The sequence below is a fragment of the Bos javanicus genome, chromosome 25 (genome assembly GCF_032452875.1).
Source record: "Bos javanicus breed banteng chromosome 25, ARS-OSU_banteng_1.0, whole genome shotgun sequence".
Taxonomy (NCBI): domain Eukaryota; kingdom Metazoa; phylum Chordata; class Mammalia; order Artiodactyla; family Bovidae; genus Bos; species Bos javanicus.
Window position 1 is genome coordinate 9859555 of NC_083892.1, and position 13135 is coordinate 9872689.

At 56.6% G+C, this 13135-nt stretch overlaps 1 protein-coding gene across 5 annotated transcripts in view; it reads left to right on the plus strand.

Moving 5' to 3' along the window:
- CLEC16A (C-type lectin domain containing 16A) overlaps nucleotides 1–10112 on the plus strand; it is a 234618-nt gene extending 224506 nt beyond the window's left edge. For 4 of the 5 annotated variants that reach the window (XM_061401133.1, XM_061401131.1, XM_061401129.1 and 1 more), the window contains one exon: nucleotides 6612–10112. In XM_061401133.1, coding sequence (XP_061257117.1) covers nucleotides 6612–6967 — 356 coding nt within the window. In that variant the 3' untranslated portion in view covers nucleotides 6968–10112. Of the gene's footprint in view, nucleotides 1–3134; nucleotides 3259–6611 lie in introns of all 5 variants that reach the window. The other variant, XM_061401132.1, reaches the window with a different exon arrangement.
- The last annotated feature ends 3023 nt before the right edge of the window (nucleotides 10113–13135 follow it).

Sequence of the window (13135 nt, forward strand, 5' to 3'; positions counted from 1 at the left end):
GGAGCCTCGGCCTGCTCACAGAGGCCCAGGTCACTGCGCAGCTCCTGCATTGGGGGAGCCCAGGGGCCCCCCAGTCAGCCACAAACAGACCCCAGACGGCCACGGGTCCTCAGCCATGGGTTCACCCCCAGAGGAGGGCGTGAAACTCTCTTGACGCTCCATTGTGCTTCCCACCTCCACCCTTGGTCCAGCCCAAGGGACCTTGCGTTTCCTACCTTGCATTTCATGGGTTTGAAAGAGGCCCATGTTTATCCCAAACATAAATTTCCTCAGCTTCCCATGGGGCCTTCAGTCACGTGGGCATCAGACTGAGCTCAGTAGGGTCTCTCCACCAACCCAGCTCCCACACCCTGCCCAAGAGGCTCTTCTGTCTGCCTCTGACTACCTCAGCTTTGGCACCCTACCCCAGCCATGGTCCCTGTTTGCAAACAAACAGATTTTTGTTGAGTTCCTACTGTGCACAGGCCCTAAAGCCTGAAATGTATAAGCTGGCAGGGAGGCTAAGTCTGTCAAGAGGACCATGCAGATAAGTGTCCATTTATAAACTATGAGCTGGGGGCTGGGGGCTGTGGGCAGGGCCGAAGCCTCCCAGAGGAGGCATCACTGGGGGTGAAAGCCCAAGAATGAGGGGCTGACTAGAGGGCTCCCTGGAGAAGGTGGCCTTTGGGTCAGTTCCCCAAGGCCCAGTCCAGAATCTGGCTGGTGACAAGTCCATTCCTTTCCCCCACCTCTCTGGGATCTACCTATCAATTCCATTCTTGCAAATACAGACCCGAGGGCTGGTCTGTCTCCAAGAAACAGCCTCCACGCTTATCAGGGCCAAGGCCCCAGCTTCAGGCCCGCACAGGCAGAGGGACCATCACCAGAAGGGGGAAGGGACCCGACTAGACAGGTCACCAGTTTGCCAGGGGCCCACAGATATCCTTCTGTGCAGGGAACTCCTGCTTCTGAGTCTCCTTCACATACCAAAGACAGATCGTGGACACTTGTGAGTGGCTTCTTAGCAAGTGAAGGCCCTCAAATCAGGACCAAGAGATACCCCAGGCTGAAGTGAAAGTGAAAGCGTATTCCCTCAGTCATGTCTGACTCTTTGCAACCCCATAGACTGTAGCCCACCGGGCTCCTCTGTCCATGGAATTCTCCAGGGGCATCTTCCCAACCCAGGGATCAAACCGTGGTCTCCTGCATTGCAGGTGGATTCTCTACTGTCTGAGCCACCAGGGAAGCCCCCAGACTGAAGGAGAGGTCAAAACTGAATTCTGTGGTAACCGCAGGAGCCAAGCAGAAAGAGCTGGGGGCACGGGGATTTTATTCTCATTGTGAATTATTTATCTGTTAAAGCTGGGCCCCGGGGGGCTTTTATTGTTTGGTTTCAACACCTGACTCATGGGTCCACCTGTTCCCACTGTCCTTTAAAGACAGTTTTCTGGGATCCTCAGGTCTGGATCCCAAGCAGGCACCCTGTGCTGCAGAGGTGTCCAGGCACCCGGCCTCTTGACGCCGGCTCTTCCGGCATAGACAGCCTCGTGGGCCGCGGCTCGTTCTCCAGGGAGAAAATTACGGGTTTGGAATGAGGAGGTTTTTTTTCCTTAAACATTTCATGGTTTTGAGATTGAAGAAAACATGGCGGGAAAGAGAGAATAGACCCAATTTTAGAACCAAATGTGGGATCAGTAGGAACACTTTAGAAGTATCTTCTGGGTTATGCCCATGCGTGTGCTCACGTGCACACACACACACATGCACACACATGCACGCACTGTGCGATTCTAGTAGGAAAGCCTCCGCTAAGAGCTCTGTGACCCGCACCAAGTTCCTCAAACAGCCACTCTGCCTCCGACCTTCAGTCCGTTGTGTTTCACCTGTGTTCTGGGTGAGTGACTTTGAGGAGGAGGGTGGAAAATTTTTTGTTAAGAAACGAAGTCAGACTGAAGGTCAAGGCCACTCTTTCCAGTGTCCATCTTCAGGCCCAGGGAATTCTGAGCTGGGGTCCCTCTGACTCTTCCCTGAGGGTTTATAGGAAGAAGGAAGAGCAAGCTTGGCTCCTGGTGGACGCCTGTCCCAGTCCCTCCCTCCCCGTCCTCACCTGCTCCCTGAGACAATTGTCTGAACCTGCGACCTTCAGCCCCAAGCACCCAGGTGGTCCCACTTGGCCGACTGAGCGCCAGACAGCTCAGGGCCGACCTGTGTGTCACCGACGTCCGGCACCACAGGCGGGCAGGACTCTTGGACAAAACCCCAAGTCAAACGTCTTCCCTCTTCTCCCCAGTGTTCTCCGTGACATTAATTTTAAGTGTGGTAAAACACACCTAACATCACATGTGCCATTTTAACCCCTTTTAAGCCAGCGGTTCCATCCGTTCGCCTTGTTGTGTTCCGTGGCATTCATCGTAAGCTTGGCCCCAGTGTGAGTTTGTCTCAGAGGGGGCCGGCGGTTGGTTCCTCCCCAGGGAGATGCGCCTAACACTTCTGTTGCAGCCGATTAGCACCCACCCCCTGGCCACTTGGCGCCTGCCCTCAGATCTTGCTGCTGTGGTTCAGTCTTGGTTTCAAAGGTGCAGATTGCAGAGCGCGGCGGCCGGTGGAGCGTCACCTCGTGGCTGGGGAGGGGTTGTCTGGGGAGGGGTCGTGGGAGGCTCTGCTGGTGTCTTCAGGGGCTGCCTTGTCAGTGGGGGTCAGAAATCCACCTGTTTCTCTAACTGTATCAACTCTGATGCCCCAACCACACACCCTTCCCTCCTCGGATGGGCCCAGGGATGCAGGGTTTTCATCTTAACGCACAGGCAGTTCTGTTCCTCCATCACCGAGACCAGGTGTCGCTGACCACCCCGAGACTTTCCTTCGCAACAGGACAGACCTCTGCCGTCTTTACCTGCCTGAGTCCCACGAGCAGACGATGTGGTTCTTAGCTCGTCTTAGCCCCCACCTTCTCCCGGGGTTGGTGGGGTGGGGTGGGGTGTCCCCCATGCATGGGGGCCGCGTCAGCAACCCCCCCCGGAGCACAGCCCCCGCCCCCCACCCCCCGCTGTCGTCGATGCTTCGCGTCCGTCACTTCTCTGTGTCCCCCTCCATGTCCCCCTTCTCTGTGCAGTTGTTAAAAGCTTTCTATGATCTGTCGCTGTGTTTCCCTCTAGTAAGGAGTGGCAGGAAAGGACGCCGGCGAGTGTTCAGCCTGTCGGAGGCCGACAGTCACGGCGGCCACTGGGTTTAGTGCTTCGATCGGCAGCTGTCACGGCACCTCTGGCTCGGTCACTGCAGGCAGGTCTCCTCCGTTAGCCTCCTGGGCCCTCGACGCCCCCCGCCACCGCCCTGCACGCTGCATTTCCAAGTCCTACAGACCCCCAGAACGCCGGACGAGGGCACGGGGAGCCCCAGCCACCTACCCGAGCCATTTCCTCAGCTCCGGTCCCCTCCTGGCCTCAATCCACCTGAGGACCGAATCCCCTGGCCCTTGACCCAGGGGGTGCAGCTGGGTCAGCTCCTCCGTGAGGCAGAGCCGGGCAGTCTGGAAAAACTGCCCTCCATGAGACACCGCACCAGGCTAGCTAGGCACAAGCCCTGAGCTAAGGGGGTTTCCAGCCCCTTCCCCCGCCCCGGCCCCCCAGTTAGGCCATGAGGGCTAGGCAGTAGAATTTGCAAAAAGCCACAAAGAAGTCACCTAGTTGCTTTTTTTTCTTTTCCTTTTCCTCCCCACCCCCCACCCCCACCCCACTCCCCCTCTCCTCAGCCTTGCTCATATCTAAGTGGTAGATTCCATCATATTCCAGCCGGAGGCCAAGTCATTTCATTCGTAAGCGCGCTGGTGGACATGACTCCACCATTTTCCCTTCTTGTGATCAGAGCTCCAAATAGCGGCCGTGTGTGGGCTGTGGTCACTGCCACCCTCCTGCGATGCTCCTCCTAGGGTTCCCCCCGCCCCGTGCCCTCCATCTGGGCAGACAGGAGCCTTTGCCTTCTCTTGCATTTAAAAGCTGCCTCCCCTGAGCTTTGCCCTCCTACTTGCTGTCTTTTCTTCCCTACGTTGCTCAGTCCCACCGCCCCCAGCCTGAGCATGTCAAATCCTCATCTTGATTGGAAACTGTCACCCACTCGACAAGGGTCAGCCCTGGAGCTGCGGATCAGCCTCCGAGGGTGCCAACCAGGGACTCAGGGCACCCGCTGCCTTGGTTTCAACTCGAGGCAGCACCACAGGGAGGCTGAGCGCCCCTCATGGGAACTGGACGTCGGGCTCTCAGGCTCCGGCCTCCACTCGTCTCCTGGGTCAGGCCCGAACCTGTGCCCTCGGAGCTCAGAAACACCAGCAGGCAAGCGAGGCCAGAGGGTCTGCAGTGACCACTGCAGGTCCGTGCTTGACCAGGAACAGTGTCCTCCCTGGGTAATTTTCCCTTGAATGTAGAAATTTTCTCTGAATGTATACATTTGTAGCTAACATTCAGGAAGCAGCTCTTAGTTTAAAAATCGGTAGGTAGATATAGATAGATAGGTGGGAAATAGATGATAGAAGATGATCGATAGGTAGATAGAAACAAAGAACAGTGTTGTAGACGATGGGTAAGAAAAGGTGATTTTTCTTGTTTAAAAAAAAATAGGAAGAAGCTTTTTCTCAGGGGACAAATGGATCCTTTTAATAAAGTTGTTCTTTTCCTAAAAAAGAAACCACTTTTGTGTGTACTGCATTATTTGTTGGTTTGTTTCCTAATATATTTAACGGCAGCCTTTCCACACGCTTGATCGTTCTCACCACCAGAAACCCGGGCAGGACTCAGGGAATGAGGTTTGCCAGCCTCTTGAAAATCTGCGTGCAAGTGCAGACCTGAGCAAAGAGGGAATTCTCCTGGAGAATTCTGCAGAAAACGTGAAGGAAGAGCTCCGAAGCTCTGTCTCCAGATGGCACAGAAGTGCCGTTTGGCTGGTTAGTCATCTCTAAACTGCCTCGCCAGTAGCTAAGCCCACACGTGGGTCCTTCTGTAATAAGTTCCTGGACACGCTCGTGTGAAGCGGGGCGAGGCTGCCAGAGCAGGTGAGCCCCACGCTCAGAGCCTCACATTCAGGGCGCGCCACGTCCCAACATGAGCCCAAGGCCTGAAATCAGCCCGTCACCACCAGGCGTCCTTACCGAGTGGAGCAAATTCACTGAAATTCAGAGAAACCAGAAAGCGTGTGGAGTTGTTTACTCAGCATTTCTGGGCTCAGATCGCACCTTGAATCATTTTTTCCACTAGTGCTCACCCGTGTCCACCGACACCACCCCATCCCAGAGCCCCATGTAGTGGTATTCTGTGGGCCTACTCTTAAAAAAAATAAAAGAGGGGGTTGGGGAGAAAGAAAAGAAAAAGGACCTTGTGCAGAAGTGACCTGGGGCCTTTCTGAGCTTGCCGTGCCCAGGGTGGGGGTCCTCTGGGAAGGAGCGATGTGTCCTTTGGGAAACCCCATCTGTTGCTTGTGCTTTCTTTCCACGCTGGGAACCCTCTTTCCTCTCTTTCTTCCCATTCTGTACACCCTTTGGTTTTATTTTGCACTTGGTTTTTCCATTCTTTTGCTCTGTGTTCAGTTTGCGGTTCTGTTTTGTTTTGGCTTAACTTAAAAAAAAAATACCACTCACTTAAGTGGAATCACACTGAACCAAAAAACAATGTCTGCCATCATGCCAGGGCCCAGCGTGCCTTTGGACTCCCCTCTCCACACAGTGTGCTCAAAGCCCCGTTGACCCCAGGATCTGTAACAAGGGAGATTTGCCCTCCGAGCGAGATGCCCACGGCCTTCTCATCTGTGTTTTCCGATCGCTGGCACGTGAAGTCTTGGCAGATGTTTCCCACAAGGGAGCCCCAGTCCAGCTGGTGTCTCTGCCAGCCCCATTCCTCTTTGAAAAGCAAATAAGCCATTCGCCTGTAATCTAATCAACGGATTTCAAAAAGCGCCAAAAAAAGAAACTGCTGGTCCAAAAATAAACGCTTCGGGCCACCTCTCCCTCCTGACATGGTTTCTCTCGGTGGCCCTGGCATGGGGGTGGAGAGGGGAGAAACCCTCAGCATAGAAATGGCCTGGCGATCGCAGCCCCTTGCTGAGTGCTAACTCAGCACTCAGAGCAGGAGCAGGCGAGAGAACCACAGTCCGAAGTCTTGTTCTAGTTTTGCAAAGCCAAAAAGTTCTATAGAATTCTTTTTTTTTTTTTTTTTTTATAACATTGCAGTGAGTTCCCTCTTGGGCACTGTTACCAAATATAGACTCTGAGAAATGGCCTGCGGTGATCAGCACACCCAAGCCCGTCTCTCCCTAAACATGTATTTCTCCTCGGGCAGGTAGTTCATACTCGGAGCCGGTTTAGGCTGCTTCCTGGCACAGGGAACTGGGCTTCCGGATCCACTCTGCACAGGCCCCTAAATGTGTCCCTTGCTTCACAAGTCAGGGTAACCCTGGGCCTTGGCCGACTTGCCCCAGACCTAGGTGGGTCCCCAGAAGGAGGGAGGAGAGGCAAGCTGGTTCCCCCACACACTTCATCTCCCACCCACACGTCCCCAGGCCTTTATTCAAGATGGGAGCAGAGGGTACCAGCACGAGCGGAGCCTCTCAGAGCTGAGCGTGCCTCTCTTTCTTCTCCCCGCCTTGCCCAGATGACCCCATGATCACGGAGCAGCCTCAGCCTAACCTCCCCGACCAGTTGGTGATCGTCAATGAAACAGAAGCCGAGGCCAGGCCCGGCAAGAGCCTGGCAAGGAGCGCGGACGTGGAGACCGTCACCCTGTCGCCCAGCCTCACCCCTGCCCAGCAGCCCACCATCTCCCTGCTCTGCGAGGACGCTGCAGACACGCTGAGCGTGGAGTCGCTGACCCTCGTCCCGCCCGTCGACCGCCACAGCCTCCATGCCCTCACCGGCATCCCACCACCGCCCTCGCCAGCCATGGTGGGCACAGAGGCCCTGAGCTCGGGGGCTGGGCAGCCAGAGCCAGCAGACCCCACAGAGCCCTGAACCGGCCTCCTGCAACGTGTGTGTGTGTGTGTGTGTGTGTGTGGCCCCGCTGGCAGGGACCTGGAACAGCTGACCCCCTTCTGGGAACATCCACAGTTCTTCTCGGCCCCAGGGAGCACCTCAAACCACCCTTGCGCTCCTCTGCTCCGATTCTAATCCCCCTTTGACTTCTCGCCTCTTTGAGAGCAGGCTGGGACCAGTGGCAGCGCCCAGCGAACCCAGATCATCCTACAGCCGCCTCAGGGAGGGGGCTGGGCTCCTGGTCGCAGAGCCCTCAGCCCCGGGGCGGGGGGTGGGGGTGCGGTGGCAGGACCCATCAGCAGCACTCGCCTCATCAGCCAGCCCTTCCACTGTCTTGGAGGTCCTCTGCCACCATCCCCAGTGTGCAGAGAAGCAGCGGACGTGGTCACTTCGTGTAGAAATTTCTAGAAAAGCGAACTTCGATAAACACCTCCATGGAATATTTATTCCTGCTTTTGGCAGCAGATGAAAAACAGCTATTTAAAAAGTTCAAAAAAAAAAAAAGAAACGTCCTCCGCCCTAAGGTTTGATGTCATGTTAAAAGTGTAATATTCCTGTAGAGATTTCGTTTTCATTTTCCCTTGAAGTTCCCAGGATTTGCGGTTTAGAGTTTTTCTGTCCGGCCTTCTCCATTGTCTTAAGGGATTCTGACTTCTTTGTTTCTCACTAACCCAGCGAGCCTGTGGAATGGTAGAAGTTCTTCTGGAAAGTTTAAAGTATTGTTTAAGCATAAATAAGGGAGAGACACCTATCCTCAGGTACACAACAGAGCTGAGAGGGCCAAAAGTTTCTCTGCCGTGGCAGCCCAGGGCATCACCCGGATCTTTCCATGAAAAGGGGGACTGTGGTCAGGTCCCTGCTCAGGGCCACTCCCCATCCTTCTGGACTAAAACCAAACGGGACGGTTTTCCAGCAAGGCCTTCGGTTGTCACCACCTCTCTACTTCCTAAGAAAGAACTGTGTGGGACTGCAGGGACTCTGGCCTCTGAGGCTCTGATGGAAAGAAAAGGTCATGGAAACCGTGCTCCAAGGCCGTTGCCTGCTGCTCAGCTGCGTGGGTGCCCACAGGCAGGAACGCCCCAAGGGTCAGCCCCTGCCCAGCAGCGAGGACATGACCTCCTAGGAGCCTGGGTTCTGTCCCTCTTCCTCTCAGCTGCTGCTGTAAAGAAGCAAGCTTGTTTGTGTTTATTTTTCTTTTGTAATGAAAACCCCTGGTTCCTTCTCCATTTGGGCTAGGCGTGTGCAGACCAGGTCTCCTCTATATCCAATAAAGCTCCCAAGATGTTCTTTCTGCTCAAACCATGCACAGCCAAGTGACCCTCACCTCGCTGATCGATGTTCAGACCTTGCAGAACTGGCCTCCACGTGTTCCCACAAGAGTGTGAGCACCTACCGTGTCAGCACTGGCCGGGCCGGGTTGTCAAGCGGCCTTAGAAGATGCTACGCAAACTCACCTGTTAGAGGACCCCGTCCCCCTCGCCTCCTCCTCCTGCTGCAATCAGGAAGGGCCTGCCTGGGCCAGATTCAGCCTCCTGAAGGAAACACCTGGTTCCCCCAAGGAAGGGGTGTGGCATCTGCGGGACAGGTCTCTCCAGCCATCAGAAACCCCTGGGCAGGTAAGACCAGCCAGCACCATCAGGGGAAAAGGCCCAGCTCAGACAGGAGACCATTTCAGCAGAAATTCCAGAGGCCCCAGCAAGGAGACCCAAGCCATGACCTTCAGCGGAGCCCTCCGGAAAGGACAGGCGGCGGGGACAGAAGGATGGAGAAAGTGTGTGTTATCAGGGAGGGGACCCCACGGGTGCCTCTGCTGGGATGAAGCGCAGGATCGCTCCGGAGCCCCCCACTTCTGCTTTTGAAACGATTTTGGAGCAGCAGAAAGGAGGAAAGGCCAGTGGCATTATTCTGAGGAAGAAGCCCAGGCAGGTGGATCCAGCCTTTCAAGCTGTAAAGGAGCAAGGTCTCTGCCAGCGAGGACCACACACCCGGAAGGACCCGGGGCAGCATCACCAGGTGGGAGAACTGAACGCAGACTGGCCTCCGTGGGCTGTTGAGCAGAAGGTGCGATCAGGCCAAGCTTCCATCCCGTGCCTGGCCCAGGGGCAGACCTCTCCCCAGGTCGGCTTGCAGGGTTGGTCCCAGGCCCCCCACAGCCTGTTGGCAGCCAGATCCCCACTGTCTTGGCAGCACGGGGCACAGCCGTGTCTTCAGGAGCACCCTTGAAAAGCGAACAGTGGGGGCACCTCCAGAGGGGCCCTTCCAGAGAGCAGGCACTGGGTCTCCGGGGCAGAGAGAGGTAGAACCAGGAATTCTTGGTGAGCCTGGGGTGGGCGGAGGCCACGGCCCCATGACACGTGGGTACCAGACTCGGATCACCCACCCTCCATCTCCACATCCTGTCCCTCCAGAGACCCTCCCCAAGTCCACATCAGGCCCGATGGGTTTGCCAAGTCAGGGGCAGAGCTGGTCATCCCCAAACATCAGCTTTGAAAGTGGCTAGGGAGCACACATGTGTTTCTGGTTTGCCAGCAGGGGCGCCTCAAAGTCAGACAGCCACGTGCCCCCCCAACCCGGGAGGGGGTATTGATCGTCCTGCGGCACCAGCAGACCCTCTGTGCCCCCTTGCCCCTCCAGGCCTGCCCTGCTTGCTGCTCTCTGCAGAAGGCAGCTCGCCACGCACCCCCCCACCCCCGACCACCAAACACCTGCCCTGCAACCAGGGAGTGAATGACAGAATGCACCTCTCTACAGACATACATTAGATTTCCCTAAGGTCTCAAGATGCACTGGTCCAAAAGGCGCGAGGCACGGTGAGGACCGACACCCACCTTCTTTTCTAGATGCAATAAATAAGAAATATTTAATGTAGTCACGATGACAGGGGGCAGAAACTGTAAGGGTTCCTTATGTTCCTCTGAGTTGAAAATATGTAAATAATTCTTGTCCCGGGGTGGAGCGGGATTGAGAAACCATGCTTTCTGGGCCTCGGGACCGTTCCAGGGAAGTACCTGCTCTCGCCAGCGTGACTCATGCTTCGCGGGTACTGAACACAAGGGTGGAAATGAAAACTGGAACTTCCTTGTAAATTTGAATTTGGCAATAAAAAAAAAAGCGTTACCAAGAATGTGGCCGCTGCTCCTTGGCTCTGTGGCGGGAAGGCCACAGCCGGGCAGAGGGGAAGGTTCTCGGCCATCTGACCCCCCTGCCCTGTTGGAGCTGCCGGATAGGGTGCAGCCACTGGGTCCTCCCCGCCCCCACCCTGTCCAGGTACCCCCAGTTCCCGAAAGGAGGGGCGGGGAGAACACCTCAGAAAGGAGCCCCCAACCCCAGGCAGGTCAGGTGCCATGAGCCTGGAGCATCCACCAGCTGCTGGACTCCATCTGAGCCTCAGCTTCCACACCTAGAGAATGGGCTCGCGACAGCCCTGCCTCGCAGGCTGAGCATGGGGCCCAGTGCAATGTCGCTGCACCTTGGACTCCCCACCAAGGACAGCAGGTGAGGTTGTGCTGGGAAGCGCCTTTCCCAGGCAGCATGGGCTCTGGAAATCCCTAGAGGCGGCATCACAGGTTGTCCTAAGGACTTATGACGCTCCAGCTCAAAGCTGGCCTAGAAACAGCCGGACCTTCTGGGCCTCAAGGTAAAACCCAAGTTGAGTGCAAGGCATTAAGGGGGCTCCCCACTTGTGCCAAGGGTTGAGGCGATGCCGACGGAAGGTGGAGGCCCCTGCTCTGTGGCCAGCCTGACCCTGGCCGCCAGCAGGCCTCCCTTCCCCAGCAGGCCCAGATTCCTCCCCCAAAGCCTGCCCACGAGGCCCAGGGCTGAGGTTGGACCCTGCTCTGCAGCAGGGCCTGCAGGGTGCCCAGCACAGGTCCAGGGATTTCATTCGTGACGTGAAGTGCCAGAATAACTTCAGTCTCGAAAAAAGCACTTGCTGGAAAGATCCCCCACAGAGAGAAGGTGGAAGACCGGCCTTGGGGCAGCAGCTGTCGGCTCCCTGCCTGCAGAGGGTCTCAGAGCCTCGCTGGGCCGGGCCCTGGGGTGGGGAGACAGGCCCCAGGAGCCCAGGGAGAGGCCCACAAGCACCCACCTGCCTCACAGCCTTCCTGCGAATGAGGAAACAGCCCGGTGGTCTCTGGGCGCAGCCCACCCTTCGTTTCGTGCTGCCCCCGGGTGGCTGGGCCAAACGCCCCGGGCTCTTTACAGGAAGGAGGGAATGGGTGTTGGAATCATCTGGATGCTGGTTCACAGGCTGGCACCACGGGCTGCCTCAGGCCCAGCCAGGGAGAGCCGGAGATGGTGTCAATCGGAGAGCCTTGTGGGCAGCTCGACTCAAAGGGTGCCCTGCGGACCGCGGCCTTTTCCTCCTCAGCCTCCTGGTTCTTCGGGCAGTACCAGCCTCTCTTCAGGAGGCAGAGTCTGGAGCCCGGTCACCCCTGCAGGCTTGGGGTGCAAAGCAAGGGCGGGAACAGACTGCAAAGCAAAGGCGAGAACAGGCTGCAAAGCAAGGGTGGGAACCTGCTGCCACATGGGTTGTTTGGCTCATGGAGAAAATCGAGGGTCCACATGGGTGAAGTGCTGTACCCAGGGCAGGCGGCCTGGGAGCCTGGGGCTCTTGGCATGAGACCCTCATGGGCAGCTTCCACCTCTCCCCTTGCTGGGCCTGCTTGGTGGCCATGGGCCAGTCGCTGCATCTCCTGGTCTCCGGTTCTGTGTAAGGCAGGCTCAGGAGCCCCCAGCTGCATGTACCCTCTGTGAGGGGCCCAGGGTTTCCTCGGGAGTCTGCCTCGGGGGGAGTGACTGGAAGGCCCGGCCCAGCCTCCTCTGATGGTACCTGGAAGGTGGAAGGGCGTTTGGGAGGGAAGGGGCAGCATCTTGTCCCTGAGTGACCTTGCATCCCGCGTGGAGGACTGTTTCCCAGCCGGCCGCCTGCTAGAACCCCTCCCTCTGTGGTCCTGCCTCCTTGCTGCCCTTCAGGGCAATGGGAAAAAAAAAAAAAAAACCCTCACCATCTGAAGTGCTTTTCTCCAAAGGAAGATAGGTTTGAATCACCACACCAGGAACAGGTGGGGCTTCCTGGGAGCTGACTAGTGTGCAGATGAGGCCTTGTGGGGCTGCCCCCCGCCCCAAACCTCAGCTTCCCTCCCCTCGCTCAGCCCTGCCATGGCCCGCCAGTCCCCATCAGTCCTCCTTCTGGGCCACAGCTGTCCAGCCCAGCCTGGCTTCCCTCCAGAACGGTAGCAAGTACTCACCTTGAACACATCCTTGCTCAACACCTGAATGTCACTGCCACCTGAAACCACCTCCCTAGTTAATTCAGGCCTCATATCCGTGCCAAGGCCCCCACTCTGCAGAGGCCCAGTGCTAGGCCGGGCTCCTCCTAGAGAGATGATGGTGAATAAGACTAACAGAAAGGCAGGGGAACATCTTGATGTGACCCTGTGCCCAAGGCTCCTGCCTGAGCAACCACTCGAGGCCCCGAGTCTGCTCCAGGAGCTTTAGCCTCGGAGCTGAGAGCAGTGGATGTTTTAAAGCCAAAAAGTGGGGCTTCCCTAGTAGCTCAGTGGTAAAGAATTAAAGAATCCACCTGCCAATGCAGAAGACATGGGTTCACGCCCCGATCTGAGAAGATTCCACATGCGTTGGAGCAACTAAACCCATGCAGCACTATTGAGCCTGAGCTCTAGAGCCCAGGAGCCACAACCACCGTGCTTTGCAATAAGAGAGGCCACTGCAATGAGAAGCCTGCGCACCTCAACTAGAGAATAGCCCCCCACTCGGCACAACTAGAGAAAGCAGCAGCGAAGATCCAGCACAGCTAAAAATAAATGATTTTTTTTAAAGCCAAAACATGGAGGGTTTACAGCTAAAAAGCGATGTGATTGGACACATGTTGCAGGAGATCACAGAGCCCGCAGGTGAAGGACAGTCAGGAGGGGTCCATCGCGTGGGGAGGGGTCACTAGGGAAGGGGCCTGCGACAGGTTTAGGAGGTAAGACTGACAAGCTTGTTGGACTGGCCACGAGGGAGAGAGCTGTGTCCCCCTGAACAGCTTCCAGCCGCCACCTCCTCTCTCCACTCCTTTCTTCTTAACCTGTTTCCTCTTTTACTCTGTTGCTTCCACTGATCGCCAAAGGACTGTGGAGGCCT